This window comes from Aquarana catesbeiana, linkage group LG03 (assembly GCF_042186555.1).
Source record: "Aquarana catesbeiana isolate 2022-GZ linkage group LG03, ASM4218655v1, whole genome shotgun sequence".
Lineage (NCBI taxonomy): Eukaryota > Metazoa > Chordata > Amphibia > Anura > Ranidae > Aquarana > Aquarana catesbeiana.
Genome location: NC_133326.1, coordinates 65,189,448 through 65,216,241, shown reverse-complemented (window position 1 = coordinate 65,216,241; position 26,794 = coordinate 65,189,448). Strand labels below are relative to the sequence as shown.

The following is a 26,794-nucleotide window of genomic DNA, read 5'->3' as shown; positions in this document are numbered from 1 at the left end:
TAGCATCTACAAACTACGGTATATACACTGGAATTTGCATTTATTTATTTTTTATACTAGTAATGGTGGTGATTAGCCATTTATAATAGGATGGGACTGCGATAGTGTGGCCACTGACATTAATACAGTGATCAGTGATGATACTATACACTGTCACTGTACTAATGACACTGGCTAGGAAGGGGTTAACATCTAGGGTGATTAAGTGGTTAAGTGTATCCCTAACAATGTGTAATGTGTGTACAGCGTGTGCTTTTACTAACTGATCTCTAAGTTTCTCATTCCTGCTTTACAAGGATCGTTCCCTGTGTACAGAGCTCTGTATTGAATGTCAACACAGAGATCTGGGCTGTGAATGTATACAGCCAATCAGCAGGTCCTGGCAATGAATCATTGGCTGGGACTTACTGACAGGCATCCCGCTGTATACAATCACAGAGGGTACCGATGGGGAGGCTCACATGCATGCCCTCTAAACCCTGAAGTAGGCAGCGACGTTTGGGTGCATGGCTTTGCCTACAGCAGCCGCCCGTCAGCAGTACATTGCGGGCAGGCGGTCATTAATTGGTTAAAGTGATATTAAGGGCAGATTTTTTCATTTTATTTTTTAATAACAAACATGTCACACTTACCTGCTCTGTGTAGTGGTTTTGCATGAAGATAAAAAATCTTGAGCCTTTACAACCACTTTAAGATCCCCTCATTAACATACAATGCAGGTGGCCCGATTCTACATCTTGAGTTCTTTGTTAAGCATAGTATGCAGTCTGACTGTACAATCTCCGTTATCTTTACCAAAACTATGTAATATGAGGACAAACCTAAACATCCATACAATCCTGATTAAATCAGACAGGTCCTTATACTACCTAATTGATGGTAGCTCTAAAGGAGATTCTGCAATCAGATTTTATAGTGTATAGTCAGCCTTAAGCCTGGTACACACTGCTAGCTCAGCTCAAAGCCACAGTACTAACAATCCGATGTTAGTACAGGGATCTCCCCTGCTGTTCTATTGTGTTCTGATGGGGGCGGCTTCCCCACCAGAACACTCCGGTCTGCGTTCTCAGCCATTGGCTGAGAGTACTGATCGGGAGCCGATCAGCAGACTTTTTTCGGTCATGCCCGGTCTGGCGGACCGGCTAGAGTATACACGGACCAAATGTCGACCGATTTCTATTGAACTGGCCGCTGCCGTCTGACATTCGGCCTGTGTGTATGGGGCTTTACGTTAGACAGTGTTAAAATCTAGTTTACAAATCTTGTTCATCTATAATTTACAACTAATAATGAGATTTGCCAACATTTTTTTAGCATTTCCCCCATGTACAAAGTGGGTGAATTTGTTTTTTTAACTATACGATTTTAATAAACGGAATTATGCTATTTGGATCTCCTCTGCTATCTTCTCCATGTTCATGAGTAAAAACTATAATGGCATGGCATACCATTGTGGGCTATAATCACCAAGGACGACCACAAGCTCCAGCATAACCAGGACCATCACTAAGCGCTTAGGAGTCCATATTAGTCAGTGAGTGAGTGGGGACACTGGAGAGAGATTTGCACATAATTTAAAGAGACAGCACTTGGCACTGTTAAAGACTGCACGATCGACTGTCACAATTTAAATGCATGAAGCATAAGGATATGGACTAATTCATATGTGCCGTGTTTTGATTTAATTTATTTTAAATGGTTTATTGTATAATTACCTTACTTTTCACAATTGTATCAATGTTGGTACTTGTATGACATTTACGAGACCAGGCAGCTCTTAAAGTATATCTAATAGAACAGACAGTGTTAATTAGAAGAGCTTTTTTTAATTAATTAATTTTTTTATTAAAGTTATGCTATGTGAATGGGTACATATAAGTATGTATAAAAGTAGATATTATCCAAATTTTGACTGCAAAAATGGAAACTTACTTTAAGGCTCAATTCTTTAAGAATAACACTTGTATTCTTTAACCCAACAATCTTTTTCAGCATTCTTGGCCAGGAAACTGGTAATTCTATGCTCCAAATGCTGTTGACAATTATGATTTTAGCTTATGAACTTGTTAAGAATTATAATTATAGGTTATGGACTTGAGCATTTAGTGCTCTCTTGAGCAAATTTAGTTTTCTGCATTTCAAAATTGCCACTAAAACTTTTTATTTGTTTTGTGGACTCCTAAATGGTCCTTGTTTATTGTTGAGGTTATTCCTGAGACCGACGTTCACTGCAGACATGAAAAGTAAAAACTGCATTCACACTGGTACCACTCCAAAATGCAGAGGTGTTGTAACTGGTATGTGACATACTTGTTCTGAACATTTTAATTTATAATTTGGTTGAAGGAGAAGTTTAGGGTTTAAAAAAAAAAAAAAACATACATGCTTAGATCGATGTTACAGCATCTGAGTAATGCTGCTGCCATCCCACATCAGACAGAGAACTGAGCGATCACATCAAATGACTGCTGATCGCTCAGTTCTCGATCTGCTCCGAGTTGAGAGTAATGACTGTCAGTCACTGCTCTCCGTTCTGCCCTTCCAGCACTCATTGGGGTGTTGGGCTGGGAAGGGGGCAGGAGCAGTGCCATCTCTCAGCTGTGCACTAAAAGGCAAAGGAAATTCTGGACAGCCGCACTCCAAAAAGATTATATGCCTTTATTTAATAAAGTGTCATCTAAAATACAAGTCACAGCAGAGTGGAACAAAGCTTACACATTTTGCAAAACGCAGAGTGCTTAGTCATAGCTAGCTATGACTAAGCACTCTGCGTAGTGCGAAACGCATAAGCTTTGTTCCACTCTGCTGTGACTTGTATTTTGGATGACACTTTATTAAATAAAGGCATATAATCTTTTTGGAGTGCGGCTGTCCAGAATTTCCTTCAATGATTAACTTCATGGTAGGCAACTTCAGGGTATACAGCTTCTCGAAAACATGGCATCACTCATCAGCACTTTCTCAGGTTGATAAACTGTAATGCGGCACCTATATCATCATCAATGTTAAAAGTGAACTTGTCACGTGTCCACCCAATCTGTGTGTCACAAATTATGAAATAATTTATTTGCTGAACAAAATCATAAGCGGCATACAAATGTAGAACAATGAATACCACATCAAAAATCACTGTGTAAAGCAGGGATATGCAATTAGCGGACCTCCAGCTGTTGCAAAACTACAAGTCCCATCATGCCTCTGCCGCTGGGCTTCATGCTTGTGGCTGTCAGAGTCTTGCTATGCCTCATGGGACTTGTAGTTCTGCAACAGCTGGCGGTCCGCTAATTGCATATCCCTGGTGTAAAGCATAAAAAATATACAAAGAAATTGTGTTAAAAATAGTGCTCCAAATATTTTTTTAATGGGTTTTATACAAAAAGTGATAAGCTTACAGCAAGTAAGTATTCAGTGTGCACATTGTTCACACGGATGAATAATTTGGATTACAGACAAAATAATTAGAACAAACATGTGAGTGTACAGTAAGGCAAAAAGCATTCCAATTATGCAAACAAAAGCAAGCAAAGATTCCTGAAAATGAACCTCTGAGAATATCACAGTTATCAGAACGCTGATACTGCTTATAAGAACTGCTTTATACGGTCAGAGGAAACGCTAACGGTGATAGAGAAAAAGGGAGGAGGACCGTCGCCTTTCCTTCCACCAACATAGTCCCTCCAATAACGTAGCTTGCATGTCTATCAAACAATAGGTGTGAAACGCGAATAAATCACAATATACCAATCAAACTTAGGCCCCTTTCAGACAGGCTGACTCCGCCAGTGGATATGCCTTGCTCAGTGGGGGGAATCTGTCTACTGATCCTCACTGGGATCATCAGCAGACAGATGACAGCGCTCTTTCCTCTACGGATGGTCGGATAGAAACGGTCCGCCTGTCTGTTTCCAACCAACTTTCATCCAATATGCCAGACAGATGGGGAACGGATCCCCCATCTATCTGTTTTAAGTGAATAGGATTGGATCGGGTGTCAATGGACACATGCCTGTTGACATCTGCCGCTTCATAGAGGGCAATGGATGGTGCGATTGGGTCTGCCAAAACACTGACAGACAGACCCGATGGGTCTGCCATGTATAGGAGGTCCAAGGACACAATAAAGAATCATAGAAAGAAGAAGAGAAGGGGAGAGAAGGAAGGGGGGATTTAGTGTCCAAACCGTGTTCCGCACCCCCCCCCCCCCCCGACCCAGGGACGAATGCTAAGATGGGCATTGCAGGTAATGTAGACAAGGGTACCAAACTTTTTCAAATTTGGCGTGCCTATCCCAAAAGGATGCGGACCAATATTACATGCAACATGATCCGGGTAATTTTGCACTTCAATAAATTCAAATCTATCGTAGAGATTTTCCAGGTGATAGCTATACATATTTTAGTAGCCAAAAATATAAAAAAAGATAAGGGTCTGTGTATGTTTGGGAGTATTATCACCCGGGTCATTTACAAGAGCCATCTGAGCTTTTTTGGGAATGTTGATCAATGTCAAATAAATTAAACAGTGCATTCTCACACACACAAGTCCTTAAAGTTTTACTAAACCCAGGACCCTGTATTCACTATATCTGGTCTCCCACAGTACACAGAACATGGAAATGCAATTATTTTAGTAAATATAAACTGCTAAATACCTTTTCTTATCAGCAGTATATATAGCAGTCTTGTGACTTCTATCAGTGTCTGGTTAAAGTTTGCAGGATGTGTTTTCATTTTCCCATGACTGTCCTATAAGTATGCATGACCCCTGACCCTCTGTCTGGAATGTGCTGATTGGCCCTGTGTTGATCCATATGCATCCTCCCTAGAACAACTCTCTAGCAATACACACCAAACTGAGCATGTGCAGACTGACTCCACTAACTCTGTCTGAGATGTTTTGAGGACAATGCAAGAAGGGGAGAATCTGTGCATACAGGATCAAACAGCCTTTTTACACAATGAGGAGGACTAACCCCTTAGGTTCCACACTGAGTATAACAAGCATGCTTTTCTGCATATACCGACTGATTTTAATGTTGTGGGTTTAGTAACACTTTAAGAAGCAAATAAAATAACCTCAAAAAGTCTCTAGAAAGTGTAGAAACATTCCGGAGTCTGTGTCTTCCACCCCCACTTGCAATCACCATCAAGTCTTCCTATGTATGGCCTCACACCACAAACAGGTGAAACGAACACTTTCCAAAAGCAAAACTGCAATCGCACAGCATGTTACACCGATCTCTTACAGCAGCTCTCTCCATCTCAGCCAGCAAAGACACAGCCTGTGGCAGCATGAAAACTCGTTCCTCGCTTGTAGCTCACAGGGGGATGGCACCATAGCAGAAACCGCACTGCAATTCTCACATATGGGGCAAACAAGATAGAGCCACAGTGCGATATATTTTATTGAGACTTTAAAACCATATAAAAAAATCCAAGCACAATCTCAATAACTCCCATGACAAGCTGCTACACGGAACCTGATGCATCGTGTGACATCAGCGATATGACTTTTCCCTACGCGTTTCATCCAATAGGACAACCCCAGAGGTGCTAGAGCACTCAGCTTATCATATAATGGTAGCAGTCGTCAGCACTTTCTCCAGTCGGGCCATCTATGTCCTGTCCCCCAACTCTTTCCTATCCAGAACACCAAGTCTTCTCTAGCTATTCCCCAGGGAGGAAACACCAAAAACGGGGAATGCTACATTTCTGTAGTATAGGACCCACCAAGTCCCATGGGGCAGGCTCTCCTGACACCTTGCCCAAACTCCTCCCACTTGCTCACATAAAACTCCTCCCACTCGCTCACGTAACCCACTGTTTGTCTATATGTAAGGCACCGCCTAGTGGCCAAATTGTACCAACACCACTTACAAACCGAACAGGAACTGATGTCACAAAAGTCATATGCTCATGGATTCCAGCTGAACAGAGCAAAATGGCACATTAAATCACATGGTGGCATTGTATAGAATACATTGAAACTTTTAATAAAAGGTAAGACTTAACTAAATAAATACAACAAGAAAACAAGCAAAGAAACCAGACCATAAACTACTTTTTGGAACCACTTTAATCTTCATGGCGAATGCTGTGGAAGAGCTGGGCACCTAGGCAGCTAAAGTGTTCAGAGAAGTGGATCAGTAAGTTTTACATTTCAAGAGCTTATAGTGTGTAAAACAAGAGAGCGGAGAATACAAGATTGGCTGTCGTTTCAGTTGTCTGCACCTGTGATCATTACCTGAGCTGTCAGAAAGCTGAGATTTACAAGGACCAGGCCTAACACCTACATATTTATATTATGGCTGATTACAGGAAAGTACTAGGGTGCACATGTCAGGCTTCACCAGCTCTGTTTACCATTAACTTCCTTTCATCTCATGGTTCATTACACCAAATGCTTAAGAAAAAACATTCACAAAACCACATATGTGAATAATGGAGCGGCATGCTCATCCTCCCATATGTTACAAACAAATGGTCTTGGCCCTCTCTTCACCACCATGCCTTGCCAACATGATTAAAGCTGAACTCCAGCCTTGCCTTCAGACTTGCACGGTTGTACAGGGTTCTCTTCTGTACTGAAATTGTTTACTCTACCTTCACTGCATACTGTAAGCGTCTCATCCTACTTCATTTCCTGGCTGGAAGACTTCTGGCATCATCTAGCTCTTTTCTCCTCAGCCTTAAGCTGGCCATACACAAACATATTTGTTACCTTCAGCTCATGGGAATCTAACAGATTCCTCAATAAACAACAAGAATGGGTGAATCTTGAATCTGAAGTGTCGTTTGTGATGGTGCTGGCTGCCATAGTGGAAATCTAAAGTCCTCTCCCCCCCTTCCATACCCCATAGCTGTAATCTTCCGGTGTTGCAGGGGTTAATATCAGCTCTGAACCTGTGACAGGCACTCATTGAGAGTGCCAACTAAGCCCACCCTTTCTTCTCCCTCCTCCATTTATTGAAGTTATAATATAGCTTACATGAATGAAATGGATGAATGAAAGGTTCACTGCCTCCATTCATAGAGTGCTTTTCATTCATGGAAGCTATAGCACAGCTTCTATGAATGGAGGCGGGGGCGGAAAGGTCTGTTATAGTCATCACTCTTGATGAGTACCTATCGCAGGTCCAGCGCTGGTATTAACCCCTGTAGGGTATGGGAGTGGGCAGAGCACTTTGAATTCCCACTATCGTAGCTGACACCAGCACAATGGACACTGAAATAATTGTAAACAATGTCCCTTGTGCCGATTTTTTTAACTACTTGCCAACCTGCCACAGTAATTTTACTGCGGCCGGGCAGTACATGCACAATCACGTACGTGTACATCATTGTGCCTGCTCCAGGTTAGGGGCATGCAGCACGCCCCTCTAGTGACCGTTGTGTCCACCAGATACAGCTGATTACAGTTACCAGTAATCGGTAACCAGGTATCATGTGATCGCTATGGTTGGTCATAGTGATCACATGATAACAATGTAAACCACCTGTCATAAATGATTTTCCATTCAAAAACAGTTTGCTTACTGTTGTCATCTGTGATTGGCCCACAGCAATCACATAGTACCTGGCTACCTGTACCATGTGATTAGCTGTAGTCAATCACAGAACACAACCAAAAGCAATCTGTTCATAAATGGTTAACCCATTCATGACAACTAAAACTATTGCTTATATAGTGATGATCTTCAAAAAAAAAAAATCCCTGATCAACCCCTCAAAGTAGTAGTCACCAGTCAGTATACGTGATCACCGTCACATCAGTCATATGATGATGCTGCACTGCACTGGTGACAGTATTTACCAAAAAAGTGTGACAAACAATTGCAACTTCAAAGAACTCGCCATGCCTCTTACTAAATGCCTCAGACTGTTTGCTTACCAAAAAGGGGTCGTTTGGGGGATATTTGTACTGTCCTGGCATTTTAAGGGCCTCAAGAACATAAGCAGTCAGTTCATGACTGATCAATATATATATAGCTTTTTTTCAGCAAGAACGTGGGGGAACGCAGTTCTGGCACCTCCAGCTCTGAATGTATGTAATGGCAAAGGGGTTCTGGGGTGTACTGGAGGGTCTATTGATGTTGGCTCCTGGGGGATCTATTGTTGCTGGAGGGGATCTATTTTTACAGGGGGAGAGTTTGTTGTTGCTGGGGAGGTCAGTTGTCGCTGGTGGGGGATCTATTGTTGCTGGACGACTCTTATGCTACTAGGAGACAATCATTTCTGGGAGACATCTACTGTTGATGGAGAGATCTATTGTTGCTAGCTGTTCAGCGTCTATTGTTGCTGGGGGTGCTCCATTGTTGCTGGGGGTGCTCCATTGTTGCTGGCTACAGGGGATCTATTTTACTTCCTATCATTAACAAATTACATACAAATTACTTTGCATCACAAATTGATACTTGATTCTGTATCCATTACTGAGAGGTGGGTAGGGAGTGGAACCAAGGAACAGTGCTCAGAGGTCAGTAGGGAGTGGAACCAAGGAATGGTGCTCAGAAGTGGGTAGGGATGGAAGCAAAGAATGGTGTTCGGAGGTGGGTAGGGGGTGGATACGAGGTGACTCGGAAAGAGGGAGTTCCTGCACCTATTCTCTGAGAGAAAAAGCCCTGTATATACACACCCCATGGCTTGTAGACATTATAACTTTCACACAACTATACACTTATTAGGATTTTTTTTTGTTACCATAGACATGTAGCAGAATACATTTTGGCCTAAATTTATGAAGAAATTCGATTTGTTTTTTTCTATTGGATATGTTTTATAAACAGAGAGTAGAAAATACCGGGGGATTTTTTTCAAAATTTTCAGTCTTTTTTCATTTATATAATAAAAAAAGCTGGGGGCGTGGCCTGACCTCGGGAGAAGATGGCAGCTTAAATCTTTTGCTCCCGCTGACAGAGAGGATCTTCTAGCTAAAAAGGAGGTTACTTGCCCGCCTTTAAGCAAAGAAATCATGGGAACTTCATCCCGCAGCTCCTCTGCTTCCAGATCAAGGTCCCCTCGGGACTTGACCGGTAGGAATGCCCATATTATTCCAGAAATGTTCCGCTCCCATTCTGGCAACATGGCGCCTACACGAGGCTTACCTCAGACAACAGGCCCAACGGAGGAAAATGGAGCTGTAATTCTAACGCCGAACTCCCAACCCAGCCTCCAGGACCTACACTCCGTAGCGCAGGATATAAAAAACACCCTCACGGCAGCTTTGACAGCGGCAATCACGGAGCTCAAGATCGACATTCAAGCGATTGCCGGCAGAGTCCAGGAAGTGGAGAAGACGACCACGACCCATGCCACTGTGCTCCGCCGTACGTGCCAGGCCCTAGATACACACACCCTACAACTGCGAGATATGAATAGACACATTGAGGATTTGGACAATCGCGGTAGACGCCACAATTTACGGGTGAGAGGCCTACCGGAATCGATTGATGCTGACAGGCTCCAAGCAGAAGTATCCAGCTTTTTTAACAGCCTCCTGGACAAACCCCCGGCCACCCCCATAGGTATGGAACGCATACACCGAGCCCTACGCCCGCGGGGGAGAGAAGCTGATCCGCCCAGGGACGTGATATGTCATATTATTGACTACCATCTGAAAGAAGAACTGCTTCGTAAGGCCCGCATGGCTACAAAGCTTTCACACAATGGCGCCGACATACGCATTTTTCAAGATCTTTCCACCATTACACTACAACGCCGGAGAGAACTGCGCCCCCTGCTGGAAGTTCTACGTTCCAAGGACATCTCATACAGGTGGAAATTTCCCTTCGGCTTGTCAGCATCCTATCAGGGTCGCACTGCACTACTCAGAGTGCCGGAAGATTTGCGCTATTTCTGTGAAACCCTAGACTTACCGTTCACGGATGCTCCCGAATGGTATGCGGAATTCCGCCCTCCGGCCTCCAGAAAACTCCCGCCTGACAGTGAGCCAATGGATACTCAGCCGCACCGCTACAGACGGCAACGATCTCCATCCGAAGCAAGACATCGTCTCCACGGGCCTGATACAGTCAGGGGCCCCAGCCCGCTAGACACACCGCAGACCAGAAGAGCACGCCGGGATCGCTGATTAGTGATGCCGGATCGTATGACGCAAGGAGCCACTATCTTTAGTTTCACTGGTTCCAGTGAGTTTTGTTCCAGTTTTTTTTTCTTTTTTTTGCTGCTGGTTCTCTTTCTCTGGTTTATCTCACGCTCTGTTCACACCGCCGCTAGCCGCCAATTCCCTGTAGTCCTAACTGTATGCTCCGGATTTAACCATTCCGCTTGAGACATCACACTGCGAGTGATGAAACCGAAACCACACGGATTGCTGATGTAGAGAAGAAGCAGGAACCCAGGATCAACACTGTCCTCAACATAGGAAGAAACCAAGATTACGCAAGACATGTCATTGCAGCTCACACGACTTTGACCACTCTTGCCAGCTATATGCCCACAGCCACAGTATCCTTTCTCCCTCTGATCCCTCCCCCACACACACTTTAAGCTGAGATTGAAGGAAACAGGGTGGCTCACATATTCAAATGATTCGTTAAAGCTCTCGGGCTGTCATTACCTTTTATTGTTTTAAGTTAGCCTTTATTTCTTAAGATCTCTAATCTAGAATTGACTAGACCAGGATGGGGGAGGTGATGATCCGCGGGAATGATTTCAGTGTTCTCCTACATGATATTACCAAAATTGAACAATGCACGATCGTGGCTCTGTACACAACTTTACGTACAATGAAGTACAGGCTTACTCAGAGTGAGATGGGTTATTGCCCGACACATAGCACACTGTTATCTAGAACGCCGATTACTCTAACACACCTCAATGGGACAGTTTCCCGGTTACTCCATTTGCTGCATTTAGGTGGGGGAGATGCGATTCCCACGGGTCATCGCCTCCTATGATGAATGAATGATGCTTTGAATATATTCAGTTAAAGACTCAGGTTCTAATACCAACCCTCTTAAGCGATGGGCTCATGAATGGTCGATCAGTATGCACATAAATTAATCCTAGGCTCACGGGTGGAGAGGAGGGCCCAGGATGCATCATGCATCATGTTACCAACACCATCCAATAATATACTGCTTTGTTCAAGTAACACAGCAAGTTACACCCATCTGGATTAGCCCTGGTTACATTAAAACGTTAGAAATGACGCTCTGATTAACAGGGAAAATACCACCACAAAAGGTAAATTGTCACAGATAGCTGAGAGGCATACTGTCCTCAGTGACCCATCTCATCATACCCAGCACAGGGTATACTCAATGACGCGTGCACTATTAACCTGTGGTGTGGGAGTATGATGTATCTGCCGGCCCCTATTATACACATAGCCACGTAGGATTTGAAACTCCACCCAGTAGATAAAGGTTCTGGACGGTACTGCACATCTAGATGTACCATAGGCACGTTTGAAGAGAGGCCCACGTTCCCCCCTGCTTCAAATTCTTGGTCTCCTGCCCTACAGCAGGGGGCGCGGCAGTTTGTCGTGACGTGTCATAGATGACGCGCACGTCTTACTGATTCTTAGTAAGACAAGACACAGAGCTTGACCATATACGCCCAGCTTAAAGGGCAGTAGCCAATGCAATACACAAGTGTTAGAACCAGGCTGGCAGTAGAATATGTTGAGGTTTCCACAGTTAAGAGCTTTTTATTTAGCTTTATTCTATAACCGAATGTCATTTTTAAGAAGTGTCTAAGATTCTTTCCGACATGTGGTAATCAAAACATATGTAACACTTACGATACATACACTGGCTTACTCTTGCCCAAACGGGGCCCTGAATAGAGAGTATCACGGACCAGGGACACGCGGATTAAAAACTCAGACGGCACTCCTCCTCAGACGTACAGGTATCTCCACACTAATATTTGGCATGCCTTTGTAATTGAACGAGCAACTCTGCTCCCAGCATTTATTATTCCTCATACCTCTTCAGACAATACCCAGGTTCACCCTTTACACTAATTTACCATGATTTCACACCTCCCCCATAGGCTTGTTCCTCCTCCCTGTCAAGCGGGTAGCCTCTCCTCGTCGAAAACACACCCCTTCATTCCGACGTCAGTCGCTCCTCACCTCAGTGGCGCCCATAAGCACTTCAGCTAATATATATCTCGGATCTCACTACACGCCACAGACTCATTCCGGTTCTACCTAAACATAGGTAGTTACTCCCTACGGGTCAGCGAGCAGGATTTCGCTGATCACCGGAAATAACTACGCCCATAAGCAAAGACGCCCGACTATTAACTCTCACTTACACATCACGCTTGAGCATAAAAGTACTGCCTTCTTAGTCCCCCATACACCTTCTAAAACCCCTGATAGTTATCGAAACCCCCCCCCAAAGACACAAATTCTCTGATACCTCGGTCTAATCCCCCCTACAACTCCCTCCTCGTCCTCCTCCGACAGAGACGCTCAGGTATAAGGAATCTCCACGCCACCCTTTGCCACCTCACCCAAATTTAAAACGTACCAACAATATGCCGCACACACCATCAGCCAACAACAGATCAATCAAGATTATATCTCTAAATACAAGGGGACTTAACATCCCTGAAAAACGCTCTCAGTTGCTATTTTCCCTACATAAAAACAAAGCGGACATTGTCTTTCTCCAGGAGACACACTTTAGAACAAACTCCATCCCCAAACTCTTTAACTATCGATTCCCAACTTCCATACACGCAACTAACAACTCAACAAAATCGAAAGGAGTCTCCGTCCTCTTTGCTAAAAATTGCCCGTTTCAAGTTACAGAAACATGCATAGATTCGGAAGCGCGATATCTTTTTGTCAAGGGCACACTTCACGGCAAAAAAATAACCCTAGCCAACATTTACGCACCCAACACGAAACAAGTACCCTTCTTCAGGTCCACCTTACGAAAACTCACTTTGTTCCAAGACGGCATTCTTATACTAGGAGGAGACTTCAACGTCCCTCTAAACCCACTACACGATACCTCGACCGGTTCATCCAGCTTACCATATAGCGCGCTGCGTGCGATTAAAACGCAATTGACGGAATTATCACTACACGACTCCTGGCGCACTCTCCACCCGAACGAGAAAGATTTCACTTTTTTCTCGAATCCCCACAACAGATACTCCCGATTGGACTATCTATTCATTTCACAAAGGGACCTGCCAATGCTAACGATGACCACCATAGATCCCATGTATCTTTCAGATCACCACCCAATTTCCATGACACTAGCTTTTTCACAAACTCAGCCCAGACACCATATTTGGCGTCTAGACCCCTCGCTTCTCACAGACATCGCAACCATGACAGTCATACAAAAACGCCTCTTGCTTTACTTTAAGGAAAATGACTCCCCAGAGATCTCACCTATGATGAGATGGGAAGCACATAAAAGCACCATTCGAGGAGAACTAATTGCACTCTCAGCCAAACGTAGAAAGGACAGACAGGAACACATAAATACCTTGACTTCACGGATACAAACCTTAGAAACAGCGCACAAAACCTCCCTGGCAGTGACGTCTCTCCCGGAATTGCTCAAAGCTAGATCTGAGCTTTTAGAGGCTCTCAATAAGCAAACAAAACGCAATTATATACTTTCCCAAAAAATATTCTATGAGTATGGCAACAAATCAGGCAAAATCTTGGCCAGAGCTCTACACGCCAAAAAAGCAAAAACAACGATCCACTCAATAATAGATCCTACTGGGAAAAGATTAGTCTCCAATGACCAAATAGCCGAACAATTTGTTAACTACTATTCCCAGCTCTATAACCTGCATCCCCACGACACACAGAAGGTAGGCAACCACAGAACGAAAGCCATCCAAGATTTTCTCACGAAATATTGCCCTAAGCACATACCTAATGATGAAGCAACTGATCTAGAAAGACCCATATCCACAGCTGAATTAGACGTGGTTCTAAAACAATTGAAGCCTGGGAAGAGCCCAGGCCCAGACGGTCTAACGACCGGATATTACCAAACCTACATTGAAACACTCAAACCACATTTCCTGCAGGCATTCAATTCCCTTTCCTCGGATAATCCCCCACCTAGAGACCTACTTGCGGCACACGTAACGGTGATACCTAAGCCCAATAAAGATGCATCTACGGTTTCGAATTACCGACCTATATCCTTACTGAATGTTGACCTAAAAATATACGCCAAGATATTAGCCAATCGTCTCTTACCTCTCCTGCCCAACCTCATCTCTCTGGACCAGGTGGGATTCATACCTGGCAGAGAGGCTAGAGACAACACTATTAAGGCCATCAATATACACAAATGGTTAACCTCACAACAACAGCGGGGGTTCTTTTTGTCGCTGGACGCGGAGAAGGCATTCGATAGGGTGGCATGGGACTATATGGAGGAAGTACTTAAAAAGATCGGTATACGAGATCGTATGCTACAATTTATAATGGCCCTCTATGCCTCCCCCACCGCACAGGTCCGTGTTAATGGACACCTATCGAATGCCTTCTCCATGTCAAACGGGACACGTCAGGGATGCCCACTTTCCCCGCTAATATTCATCCTTACCTTAGAGCCACTCCTTCAACGCCTTCGATCCAACCCTGACATCAAAGGAGTATCCATATCAGGGACTACATACAAGCTATCTGCTTTCGCAGATGACATTCTCTTGTTTCTGACTGAACCCCACATTACACTACCTAATTTACTTAAAGATCTCAATATGTTCAACCTCCTGACCAACCTACAAATTAACTTCAAAAAATCCGAAGCCCTGAACATTTCCCTACAAACAGAAACCCTGGAAGCATGTCAGTCTAACTTCCCCTTCAAATGGACTCGCGAAGCGATTACCTACCTAGGAATCCGCTTACCAACACGCCTTTCTGACCTGTATCTTAAAAACTACTTACCAATTCTCCAACAAATTCAAAAAGACCTTAAGTCCTGGTCAACGGGACTCTTTTCCTGGTTTGGGAGAACAGCAATAATTAAAATGAACATTCTCCCAAGAATACTATATGTTATGCAAACAGTCCCCATACGATTACCACAAGCCTTCTTTGCTTCATACCGCAGGGCCTGCAACGAGTTTATTTGGGGAACAAACCGTCCTAGGCTTAGTTTCGAAAGACTCTCCTTGCCCAAGTTAAAAGGAGGACTAGCCCTCCCAGACATTACGAAATACCACCACGCATGCCAATTGTCCAGAATAGTTGACTGGTCTGTACACTCCCACACTAAAGCCTGGACGCAAATTGAAAATGAATTCACACCGATTCCCGTTAAATCATTACCTTGGACGCCCACAAGACAGATCCCACAGACATGCTCACAACACCCTTTGATTTCCTCCACACTTCACTCATTCAAATCAATGTGCCAAAAACACCACATTTCCTCCAACCCAAGCCCCCTCACACCAATCCGAAACAATGCAGACTTTCCACCGGGTTTATACACCACATTTCTTAAGGGATATTGGCCCCAAGACGATATACGCGCAAAACACTTCTTTTCAGGAAATACCTTCCTAGCAATCACAAACTTACCCGCACACGTGTCTGGAAAACCCTTCCCGCCTTGGATATACAATCAATTACGACACTTTCTTGACCATCCCCCCAAAACTACAGATTATTCCAGACAGCTTTCCCCTTTTGAAGTGCTTTGCTCCAAGACAGAACCGCAGAGACATGTAATCTCAGAATTATATGCTCTCCTTTTCTCGGATCACACCCCTAAATCCAACATAGCCACGCGTGCTTGGGAGAGAGACTTAGACTTAGATCTGTCAAACCAAGAATGGGAAAACATATACTCCTATATACACAAAGGTACGATTAATGTGTCAGCACAAGAAAACGGATTTAAGATCTTTTCTAAGTGGTACAAAACCCCCCTTAAACTACACAAAATGTCCCCCTCCATACCTCCAACATGCTGGAGATGCTCAGCTGCAGAGGGCTCCATGGTCCATTTATGGTGGTCATGCCCACTTATTCAACCCTTCTGGAAAGAAGTACAACGTATCACAACTAATATAACCACCTACCAAATTGAATTTACCCCTGCCCAAATGTTATTACACCACTCCTCTATACCAAAAAAAGACTACCATCGCTCACTCGCACTACACATGATAAATGCAGCAAAAATGTGCATCCCGACTCTCTGGAAATCTACTAAACCCCCGACTATTGCAGATTGGCTCAAGCGTATATCTAAAATAGCAGAAATGGAGGAATTGATCCACCAAGCCAAAGATACGTCCCCCAAATTCAGAACCATTTGGTCTTGCTGGCAACATTTCCAAACGACTACTGAATATAAGGATCTCCTGTCCTAAGAACTTATACCAATGCCTGGGACTCTGTCGGAGGAGGACTCAAAACACTCATTTTCAATACACTCAAGATATTCTCCTTCCTCTCCTACCATTCATTCACTCACACGCTCCCCCTTATCTTACACTCCACCCTACTTCATGTCTCCTCGTTAAACACTTAGGACCCTTCTTATAGACCACTGAGCCATAAGGAATACCCTTATCTTATCCAAACCCTTCCTCACCTACTTCATACTCCGAATCTCCCAATCACCCCTTCCCCTCATGATAGGAAGATCATCCCAACCTACCCAACTAAGATTAGGATTGCTTGTGGTCCGGTGACTGCAATCCTACCACAAGTCAACAACCCAGAGGCAAATTAAACGACAAAGTAACACTTCACACAAAAAAGTGCCCAGGACGCCACTTTAAAAACTGACAATTTAAAAACAAGAAGGAGCGGACCCATGAATATCTTCATACACTCTTGACAGCACTAAGCCTTTATCCACGCCCCTCTTAAGATTCCGATCTGAGATAAGAGATAACTTACATGCTACCCGCTGGATTCAATTACACATTGCTCAGGTCCATCACTCGATTCACATGAGGACATCTCACGGTCCCCCCCCAAAAAAAAGATCACATATTCATAGAGATGCCTCTGGGCGCAGACCCGCTTGTCCCATTGTTTAGGACTGATGTTTGGATGTTCAAGATCATATCTTACATAAAAATTTTTTCTGTTTCGTTCTTTCTGTTTATGTGCACAAAGCTGAATTGGATGTAATGTTCTGAACGAGATGTTTACTGTATCACATCTTGTATAACAACACAATCTTATGTATATTCATGATGTTATGCTTCTGTATAACTTGACTTTTTCATGACAATAAAGACTTTTCTTGGAAAAAAAAAAAAAAATAAAAAAAGCTATATTTGCTTGAAAAAAAAAATATTTTTTATTTTCATACAGTGCTGCATGTTCTGTGTGAACAGCTTTTTTCAACCGTTTTTTTTTTCTCTTTATCTACTGTAAAAACGCTAATAAAACACCAATGCTCCTAAAAGCTACTAAAATGCTACTATAAGCTGGCACAAAACGACTTTTTTCATCCATTTTTTTCAGCTTATAAAAAATGACAGTGTGCATGCAGCCTAAAAGCAGGCACAAAATTTTATTATGAGTGTTTTTTTATCTAGTGTTTTTCCGGCATTTTTAAAGCTTATAGTGTGCATGGAAGCCTAAATTTGTACAGCCACATTTGTAGTTGCTTAACACATGTGCAGCTGCATTGTACAGGAAATCAGAAATGTACACTAGGAAGAAATAACACATAATGAACAACCGATTACATAATAGCTCTGCTCAGTCTATATACATGAAATTAATTGAAACACTCAGTGCCTGATATTATAAAAAATTATACAACAAAAAAAAGGCAGAAAAAAAAGTTACCTACCAAGCTTTTTTGTATTCCTACAAATCATTGTAGAATGCAGTCACCTCCCAAAGTAGCTATGGTATAGCCTGTTAATAGTACAAAAAAAAAGCTATTAGCAAATGTACCATAATACATTATGTGTTTGTTTATAGAGATTTGCAAAAATGAAAGCCACAAACCGGAGAGTGAAGTCATTGAATACCATGTACTTTATGAAATATGAGCCCATTTGTCTAAATTTAATATCACAGAATTTGCAATCTGCAAAAGAGTACTGTCATCATCACTAGACAGATATGGCTCTGGGAAGCATAATATCCTGCAAATAATCAAATGAATACCAAAGCACTCTCTATCTCTATAATGGTAGCATGACACAACACCATTCTTTGTTTTTTGAACTTTTGAAATCTTGATAACCAGTATTTTTTCTCATTAATGCACATTTCATTGCACAAAAAAAAAAAAACACAGAAACAGACATGATCCTTTTTGTAACTCAGCAGAACACCAAGCATAGTATGTATGTTGTAAGCACTCCAGCACAGTGCGATCCGTGTTTGAATAGCTGCACTGGAGGGCAGGGGAGACACTGGAGGTCTAACAGATCCCCAATGTCTCCATGAACAGTACTTGTTACCTGTCCAAGTTATCACATAGGGGTCTTGTTAGTTCCCTTATGATAGCAATAAAGTTAAAAATTAATTTTTCAATAAGTAAAAAAAACAAAAAAAAGATATAAAATAAATAAAAAGAATTCAAATTATGGGGTACACACCCCATATAACATGTAAAGCATAGGGTGAGCACATGTATATAAACATTAAAGCGGGGGTCCACCTATCTATCGTTTTTTTTTTTTTTTTTTTTTAGTTCATTCACAAACTTTTCTTCTCAGCATTACATACTCACATATTGTGTGTAATATGTCCGCCTGTGTCAGATTTCGTCAGAAAGAATAACTTATATTATTCACTGCAGGCGGTTTCCATCTTCATTGTGGGCATTTGAAGCCCACAAGCATTTATTTCCTGGATGTGGTGAATGCTGTGCTCCCAGCATTCACTGCTCGTTCCCGCACATGCTCAGTGACATCCTGGGAAGCCTGAGACTAGCTCCCAGGAGTCTGGGTGAGGCTAGAAACACGCCTACTCCCACGGGAGGAGAACCAGGAAGTGCAAAGAAGAATAGAAAAATAAAAGGTAATTACGGCGATTTAAATTTTTTTAAACGGCATGTCAGCATCTAGGCAAGGAAGAGAATACATACAGATATTGTTCAAAATTTGGGTGGAACCCCGCGTGTGCCACACGTGAGGTATGATCATGAACGTTCGAGTGAGAGCAATAATCAATGATTAACTCTAAACTGATAACTGAATTTCGGGTAACAGTTTTTTTTTTTGTGTGTGATTTTACAGGCGTGTGTAATTTTAAGACTTGACATCTTTGGAATTTATTTACTTGATGCAAACCCATCTTTTCTATTTCACCAAAAATTGGGTAGAATATTTAGTTTGTTTGCACTAACATTCATTTACTGTATTTTTTCCTGAAAATATGTATTTGATAAATAAAGAGCAAATATCATGTTATATAAAAAATTGCAACTACAGCTATTTTATTCTCCAGGGTCTCTGCTTTCAGAAAAGATATTTTTTTTGAAAGGGGGGTAAAAGTGCTTTCTAGCAAAAGATGCATATTTTTAACATCTATGCAAAGATTTTTTAAGATTGCCCCAGTACGCAAGTGGTTAAAATTAAACAACAAATCTTGTTAAGACAAATATTAAGCCTCGTACACACGATCGGATTTTCCGCCGGGAATTGTGTGATGACAGGCTGTTGGCCTAAGATTTTCCACGGACAAATGTTGGACGGCAGGCTTATACATTTTTCGCAGACAAATGTCTGTTGTCGGATTTTCCTATCGTGTGTACACAAGTCCATAATACAAAAGTCCAAAGTACAAACACACATGCTCGGAAGCAAGGAAGAGCCAGAAGCGGTCGGTCTAGTAAACTAGCGTTCATAATGGAGAATTAACATTCGTGATGCGGCAAATTATGAAATCTCGAAATGCAGCGCACAATTCTCTTCTTCTTTAATAGGATAATAATGAAGCTGCTTTGCTGGTGATACTGATGGAATTATGGCAAACAAATTTTCAAATGCTTTTATTTCTAGTGATATCAAGAATAATATTATTATGCTTGTTTTTTTTTTTTTTTTTTTTTTGGTGCAAGTTACCACAACCCCATTATCCCGTAGTTTTTAAGATCAAAGATACAACTATGTTGGTGTCCCTTGTTAATTGTACAAAATGTAACTGCCTACTCCCAAACTGTCATTTGAAGTAAAGCACATAGCTAAGTATTATTCTCCACAATTTTTTTTATTGTGCATTAAAAAAAGAAAACAAATAAAATTAGACATGCTATCTGCCAATAGAACTTAACCAAAAAGTGTATTCTATGAAAATATAACAAATCAAATCATTATTATTCAACCAAAAAATAAAATAAAAGCCTCATGCATGTGCCCTGCTTCTTAATATAGGGGGTCAACAATGCCAAGAGTTGGTGAAAGCAGGGGTCCGTCATCCAGAGATAATTCAGAAAATCATCCAGATTATTCTCCTGGAGCTCCCGCAGCAAAGGCATATGACATGATTGTTCACGATTAATAAAGCAGCTAATTTTTGGTCCAATAAATCCTCCTCCTCCTGTTCCTGGACTGGACTTGGGTCAAAGCAATAACTCCAAGGCCAATAATAAATAACACGTTATCTCCTCCGATTCCGCTGGTTGACATGGCTGGTTGACGAATGGCCGTTCAGAAACTAAAAAAATGAAAAGCGCGAATCAACACTCACTAAACTTCTACTAACATGAAATTAGCAAAAGGAGCCCAAAGGGTGGTGCCTGACAATTGAACTTCCTTTTTATCGGCTCGTAGTACGTCTAGTACGTCACTACGTTCATGTTTGTTGGCCGACAATTCCTTGCCGTTTGTATGCAAGACAAGTTCCCGGCCAATGCCCTTCAGACAAAAGTCTGACATTTTGTCTGCGGAAAATCCGATCGTGTGTACGAGGCTTTAGGGGCAATTTATAAAGCAGTCAATCAGGCATTCACCAAACATTCACTTCATGTGTTTTAAATTACAGTTATTGATACACCACCCATGAATGTTTGGTGAAAGTCACATTCACCGCTTTAAAGATATGCCCCCAAGCCCCCCTTTAACCCCGGTGCGACTTTGTTGCAAAATTGCATGACAAGTCGCAGCTTATTTGTGTCTGTGGAACTGTTCAAATTAATACGACACCGATTTGAAAAAGGTTCCTGCACTAATTTTGGCAATTTCATGTGGGACTTGCATAGACAGGTCGGTAAGCAGCACATGAACTCGCACTGACCGCGGCTTTGAAATTGTGTTGAAGTAGCGCGATTTCAAAGCCATATACAGTGTGAACCCGGTGTTTGTGTTATTTTCAACAGAGGAAATTCTGTAAGAACAAAGGGGAAGCAAGATGAGCTTACCTTTGCCTGGCCATGGACTCAAGCCGTATTCAGTGTGAACCGGCTGTTTTTGTTATTTTCAACAGAGGAAATTCTGTAAGAGCAAAGGAGAAGCAAGCTGGGCTTACCTTTGCCTGGCCATGGACTCAAGCTCATTTTGGAGGATTTCAAGTCACAGTCCCTAGGCCCCCATTGACACTTGAGTGTTTTTTTGTCTCCCTACGCCTCAACTACACCAAATGTACAGAATCCCATTCTTTCTAAATGTCCCTGTTTATATTTGTAAGCTCAGCCGCCCTATGCCAGTGATGGCGAACCTTGGCACCCCAGATGTTTTGGAACTACATTTCCCATGATGCTCATACAACTCTGCAGTGTAGTTGAGCATCATGGGAAATGTAGTTCAAAAACATCTGGGGTGCCAAGGTTCGACAATACTGCCCTATGCTCTACAACAGTGGTTCCCAAACTGTGCCTCGCAGGCCGGATGTGGCACTTTGCTTGCCTTTATCCGGCTCTTGGGGCACTATTCCTCCCACTGTCACCAACGATGGGGCACTATTCCTCCCACGGACACCAACGATGATGCACTATTCCTCCTACTGACAGCAATGATGTGGCACCATTCCCCCCCCACTGATACCAATGATAGGAGCATTATTCCCCCCACTGACGGGGCACTATTCCTCTCATGAATATCAATCATAGGGCACTATTCCTCCCACTGACACCAATAATGGGGCACTATTCCCCCCACTGACACCAATGATGGGGCACTATTCCTCTCACTGACCCAATGACGGGGCATTATTTCTCCCACTGACACCAGCAATGCAATTTTTTACTCCCATTGACCATCAAGCCTATGGCATTGTTTACGCTTACCGATGCCAAGACATTTTCTACTTCCACTGGCCACAGTCCGGCCCCCCTAAAGTCTGAAGGACAGTAAACTAGCCTTTTGTTTCAAAGGTTTAGAGACCCCTGCTCTACGGTATAAAAAAGTATGAGCGTATTCAGGTGTTTTGTCCACGTGGCCTTTAATGGGAGTAATTGTAAAAGTGGGATACAAGTGTTTTTACGTCTGAAGAACTCTTCTACAGAACTGCTCTCCTCTTCTTACCCAGCCCAGGAAACAAATGCCCGAAGCTTGAGCCATGTGCAAAAACACCTGTAAATCACATGAAAATTGTCTGAAAAAGATTTGTGCAGCTGGCCCAACTTCCAAAATACTATGCCACTACTGAAACCCCCCTTATGGGTAGCCATAGAATCTGTGGACTGTGACCCTCTTTCTACAGCTAATCTTCTTTGGTTGGCCCCAGCCCAATGTCGACCCATTATCAACCCAATCACGAGGCCTCACTATTTGGGATAGACTAAAAAAAATCGCTTTGGCCTCCAGTCTCCTCATAACCCCTTATGCCGCGTACACACGATCAGGATTTTGGTCAGAAAAAGATACGATGGCTTTTCCAACGGGATTCCGCTCAAGTTTGTCTTGCATACACACGGTTACACAAAAGTTCTCTGAACTTTCGTCCGTCAAGAACGCGGTGACGTACAACAGTACAACGAGCCGAGAAAATGAAGTTCAATGCTTCGAATCGTTTCTGAGCATGCGTGATTTTTTACGCGTTTGAATTGCATACAGACAATCGCTTTTTTGCATAGGAACTTTTTCCGACTGAAAAAAAGAGAACCTGCTCTCAATCTTTTTCTGGCTGGAATTCCACCAGCAAAAGTCCAATGGAGCATACACACGATCGCATTTTCTGACCAAAAGCTCACATCGGTCTTTTGCTGGCGGCATTTCCGATCGGGTGTACGGGGCATAACTCTTTTTCCTTCATAATCTGTTCTTCTATCCCACTTGGTCCTTCCCGTCATCATTTTCTGCTTGGTCAAGAGCAGGCCTGCCCTGAGCCCATTAATTCTTTGCGACCACTACCTTTGAATCCTTCCTGACACTTTGCGAGACTTATGGTCCCCCTCCCCCCCCCCTGAACTCTTTTGATACCTGCAAATTAAGCATTTTCTTACTCCATGTACCCCCTTCTGACTCGTCAGACCCAGGTTTTACACTTTGAACGGGTGTGCCAATCTGACTCTCATAGATATGGGCTAATATATGAGCTATATAACCATCTTCTAACCTCAGACATGGCGGAATCCCCAGCTTATGTAAGCAACTGGGAAAAAGATCTTAACCTTACTCTTCACCATGCTGATTGGTCATTCATCTGGCAGGCAACTAAATCTTCCTCACCTAAAATCGACACCTTAGAAACTAGCTACAAGGTGCTCACCAGGTGGTACCCGGTCCCCGCCAGGATTAACATATTCCTCCCGCAATACCCATCTCACTGCTTTCATGGTTGTAACAAGGCGAGCACGCACATCCAAATTTGGTGGACTGCCCCATAGTGCAAACTTTCTGGTCAGAGATTTTTGTAATCCTATTGAAACGTTTTGACGCATCTTTATCACCAGACACAACTGTAGCTCTCATGAAAAACAAACCCATGTTTTGACCCATCGCCAATTTAAACTTCTGCTCCATGTCACTACGCTGTCAGGCAGACCATAGCTAAAGCCTGGAAATCCACTTCCTTGTGTGTACTCGCGGCAAAACACCGAATTATCAATGATTCACACCAAATTGGAAGCTGTTCTATTAGATAAAGCTTCTAAATTTGAGAAGCTCTGGAACCCTTGGGTGACTCATTTCCTACCCCCTGGTTTTGAAGAAACCTTACTGCTCCCATAATATCTCCAGCAAACTCTCTTTATCTCACCCTTGAGCCTGACATCACTTACCTGTCGTCCACTAGGGGAGTCCCCTCGCCTGCCCCCCCCCCCCCTCCTTACCTCTTCCCTTTACCCCTCTACCCACCCCTCCCCAGCCTCTCCCTCTCTTTTGCTCTCTTTTACACCCTTTATGCACTTGCCCCCCATCCTTCCCACTTCCTTCTCGTCTCTATCCATCCTATTCAACCCCTGCAGCTTTCCTACCCCTGGCTTGAGCTTCTAGCTAGGCCTACTCCTTAGCACGCCCCCATTGCCTACCCTGATCTACAGTTTCAATAAGTTGCTTACGCTTAGATCTTCAGCCTACCTTTGTACCTTTGTGGAGGATTATCCTCCCTTGTTGTTTATATGCCTTTTTTGACCCTGTATGGTCTTTTCCATGCTCTAGCTTTTGTTCAGTTGTACTTGCTATATATATGTATATGTCCCTTTTGCACTATTACCTGTACCTTTGTACTGGAACCTTTTTGTTTCTTTTAATAAAATATTTGAACACGAAAATATGGAGGCAAACCAAAAATCTGTGATTTAATTATTATTCTGATTAAATCTTAATAAACTGCCACATAAATGCATAAAATATAATACAGGAAAAAGAGGGAAAAAAAAAAAAATGTTTGAAAAAGACAATTTAAAATACCCAGGAATACGCTCTGCCCAGGTGTGAATTCAGCCTAAGGGCACATTCAGAAGAGCGCTGAGACTAGGGTTGCCATCTTTTCTTCAAGCCAAACCCGTAAATTTTAGCCGCACAAGGTAAAATTTTATTTTTAAGGGGGAACGCTGTGGACTCTGGTGTAAAGGGGAACTCTAATGTAAGGGGGTTTCTGCTCACCAAACCTCCCACTTACATCAGAGTTCCCAGCATTCCCCCTTAAATCAGAGTCCACAGAGCATCCCTTACACCTTACCTTCGTGTACTCACTCACTTGGTGGCAGGAGAGAGAAGGGGGGGGCAGAGACTTCAGTCACAGATATTGGATGGTGAGCTTACTCACCCGAGGATGGAGGCTCAGGCATCGAAGCCTTTCATCCATGACGTTTCTGCTGGTTGCAGAGCTTCAAACTTCTAGCCCATAAATCCCTTTCCTGAGGCACAGAACACCAGGGATTGGAGTGTGGGTGGGCAGACAGAGTGGTAGGGGTGAGAGGAGGAGAAGCAGATCAATCTCTCTCTCCTCTCCTTTCCTGTCTGTGTATGGGGGTTGGGCCTGTGTGCATACCTATGAGATACCAATGTGATACTTGATTACTTAGGGAGCCACAGTCCATTCTGAATATTGTGTCCGGGTCTCAGGTGGCCTTAAACCCAGACACACGATTGAAAACCCCAACTGTCTGGGTGGATCCCGGACGGGTGGCAACCCTAGCTGAGACCCATCCTCTGTGCTGAGCTGCCTTTTGCTGCGTGCAGGCAGACCATAGAAGTGGATGCAGACGCAGTCACATATAGGCAAGAGTGGGTACACAGATCCCAATACACTGGGGTTGATTTACTAAAACTGCAGAATGCAAAATCTGATGCAGCTGTGCATGGTAGCCACTCAGCTTCTAACTTCAGCTTGTTCAATTAACCTTTGACATAAAACATAGAAGCTGATTGATTTCTAAGCAGAGCTGCCCCAGATTTTGCACTCAACAGCTTTATTTAAAAAATACATCCCCATTGTGTCTGTCTTCAGATCTGTGCATCCACTCCTGCCTGCATCCAAATTTTGACATGCAACTGTGTTTGTGCAGCCACTGCATCTGCATCCACTTCTATGGACTGCCTGCATGCCTCCAAGTTGGATGCACAGGCATGAGAATGATGCCATCTGAATGAGCCTTAAGCCTTTGCTCACTCTAATGCGATTTCTGATGCATTCCAGAACGTGCATGGAATTGCATGACAAGTGAAATTACATGATTTTCTATGGAGGCCATTCACATACTGTATATGCAGTGCAATTTCAAAGTGATTTTAAAAAGGGTCCTGTGTGAGTTGGGAGCGGTGCATGCGATTTCTAGCTCCATAGACTTGAAAGGTAACTGCACTTATCCCAACCATATGGTTGCAATTTTTCCACAACCTTGACCGGCTCTGTGACATCAGCCAACAACAGGCTTCAGCATGCTGAAGAAGTACAGCCAAATGAGCTTTGGCTGTACTTCTCCTTTAAGGGAGCTTTCCAGGGAGCTCAAAGTACTTCAGATGTCACCCCAGAAAGCCGCAGCTATTTTTTTGTCATGCATTCCAAGCAGTGGTGGCTGGTGGAAATTTTTTTTGGGGGTGCAGCAAACAGTGACAACAACATAACCGACGACTTCTCCCTGGTTGGCGGCAGCGGCCTCCCGTTCTCCTGCTCTCCTCGGCGGCGACGGCTTCCCCCTGCTTGGCGGCCTCCTGTTCTGCTCTCCACGGAGGCGGCTTCCGTTTCCTCCCTCCTCCTCAGCAGCCAATTGGGAGTCCTCTCTTTTTGGCCAATTGAAAAACGGGTATCACACCCGCTTCTGATTGGTCGGATTGAGGATCAGTGTTACAAGAGCGAATATTCATTCGCTCTTGTAACACACCTGGGTGTGCTCCAGGTTGCATGCTCTGCGAACCAAGACCACCCTATTTTGAAGCCTATTAAAGCCTCTGGCTCTAATCAGGTGTTTCAAAAAAATCCCCTGCCCCTGTAATTCACACGCCCGGTGACC

The 26,794-nt window shown here is 43.2% G+C and overlaps 1 protein-coding gene across 2 annotated transcripts in view; it reads right to left on the bottom strand.

The window, feature by feature from the left end:
- ATP8B4 (ATPase phospholipid transporting 8B4 (putative)) overlaps positions 1 to 26,794 on the bottom strand; it is a 576,024-nt gene that overhangs the window by 498,434 nt on the left and 50,796 nt on the right. For both annotated transcript variants that reach the window (XM_073618636.1, XM_073618637.1), the window contains exon 3: positions 17,795 to 17,862. In XM_073618636.1, coding sequence (XP_073474737.1) covers positions 17,795 to 17,822 — 28 coding nt within the window. In that variant the 5' untranslated portion in view covers positions 17,823 to 17,862. The remainder of the gene's footprint in view (positions 1 to 17,794; positions 17,863 to 26,794) is intronic.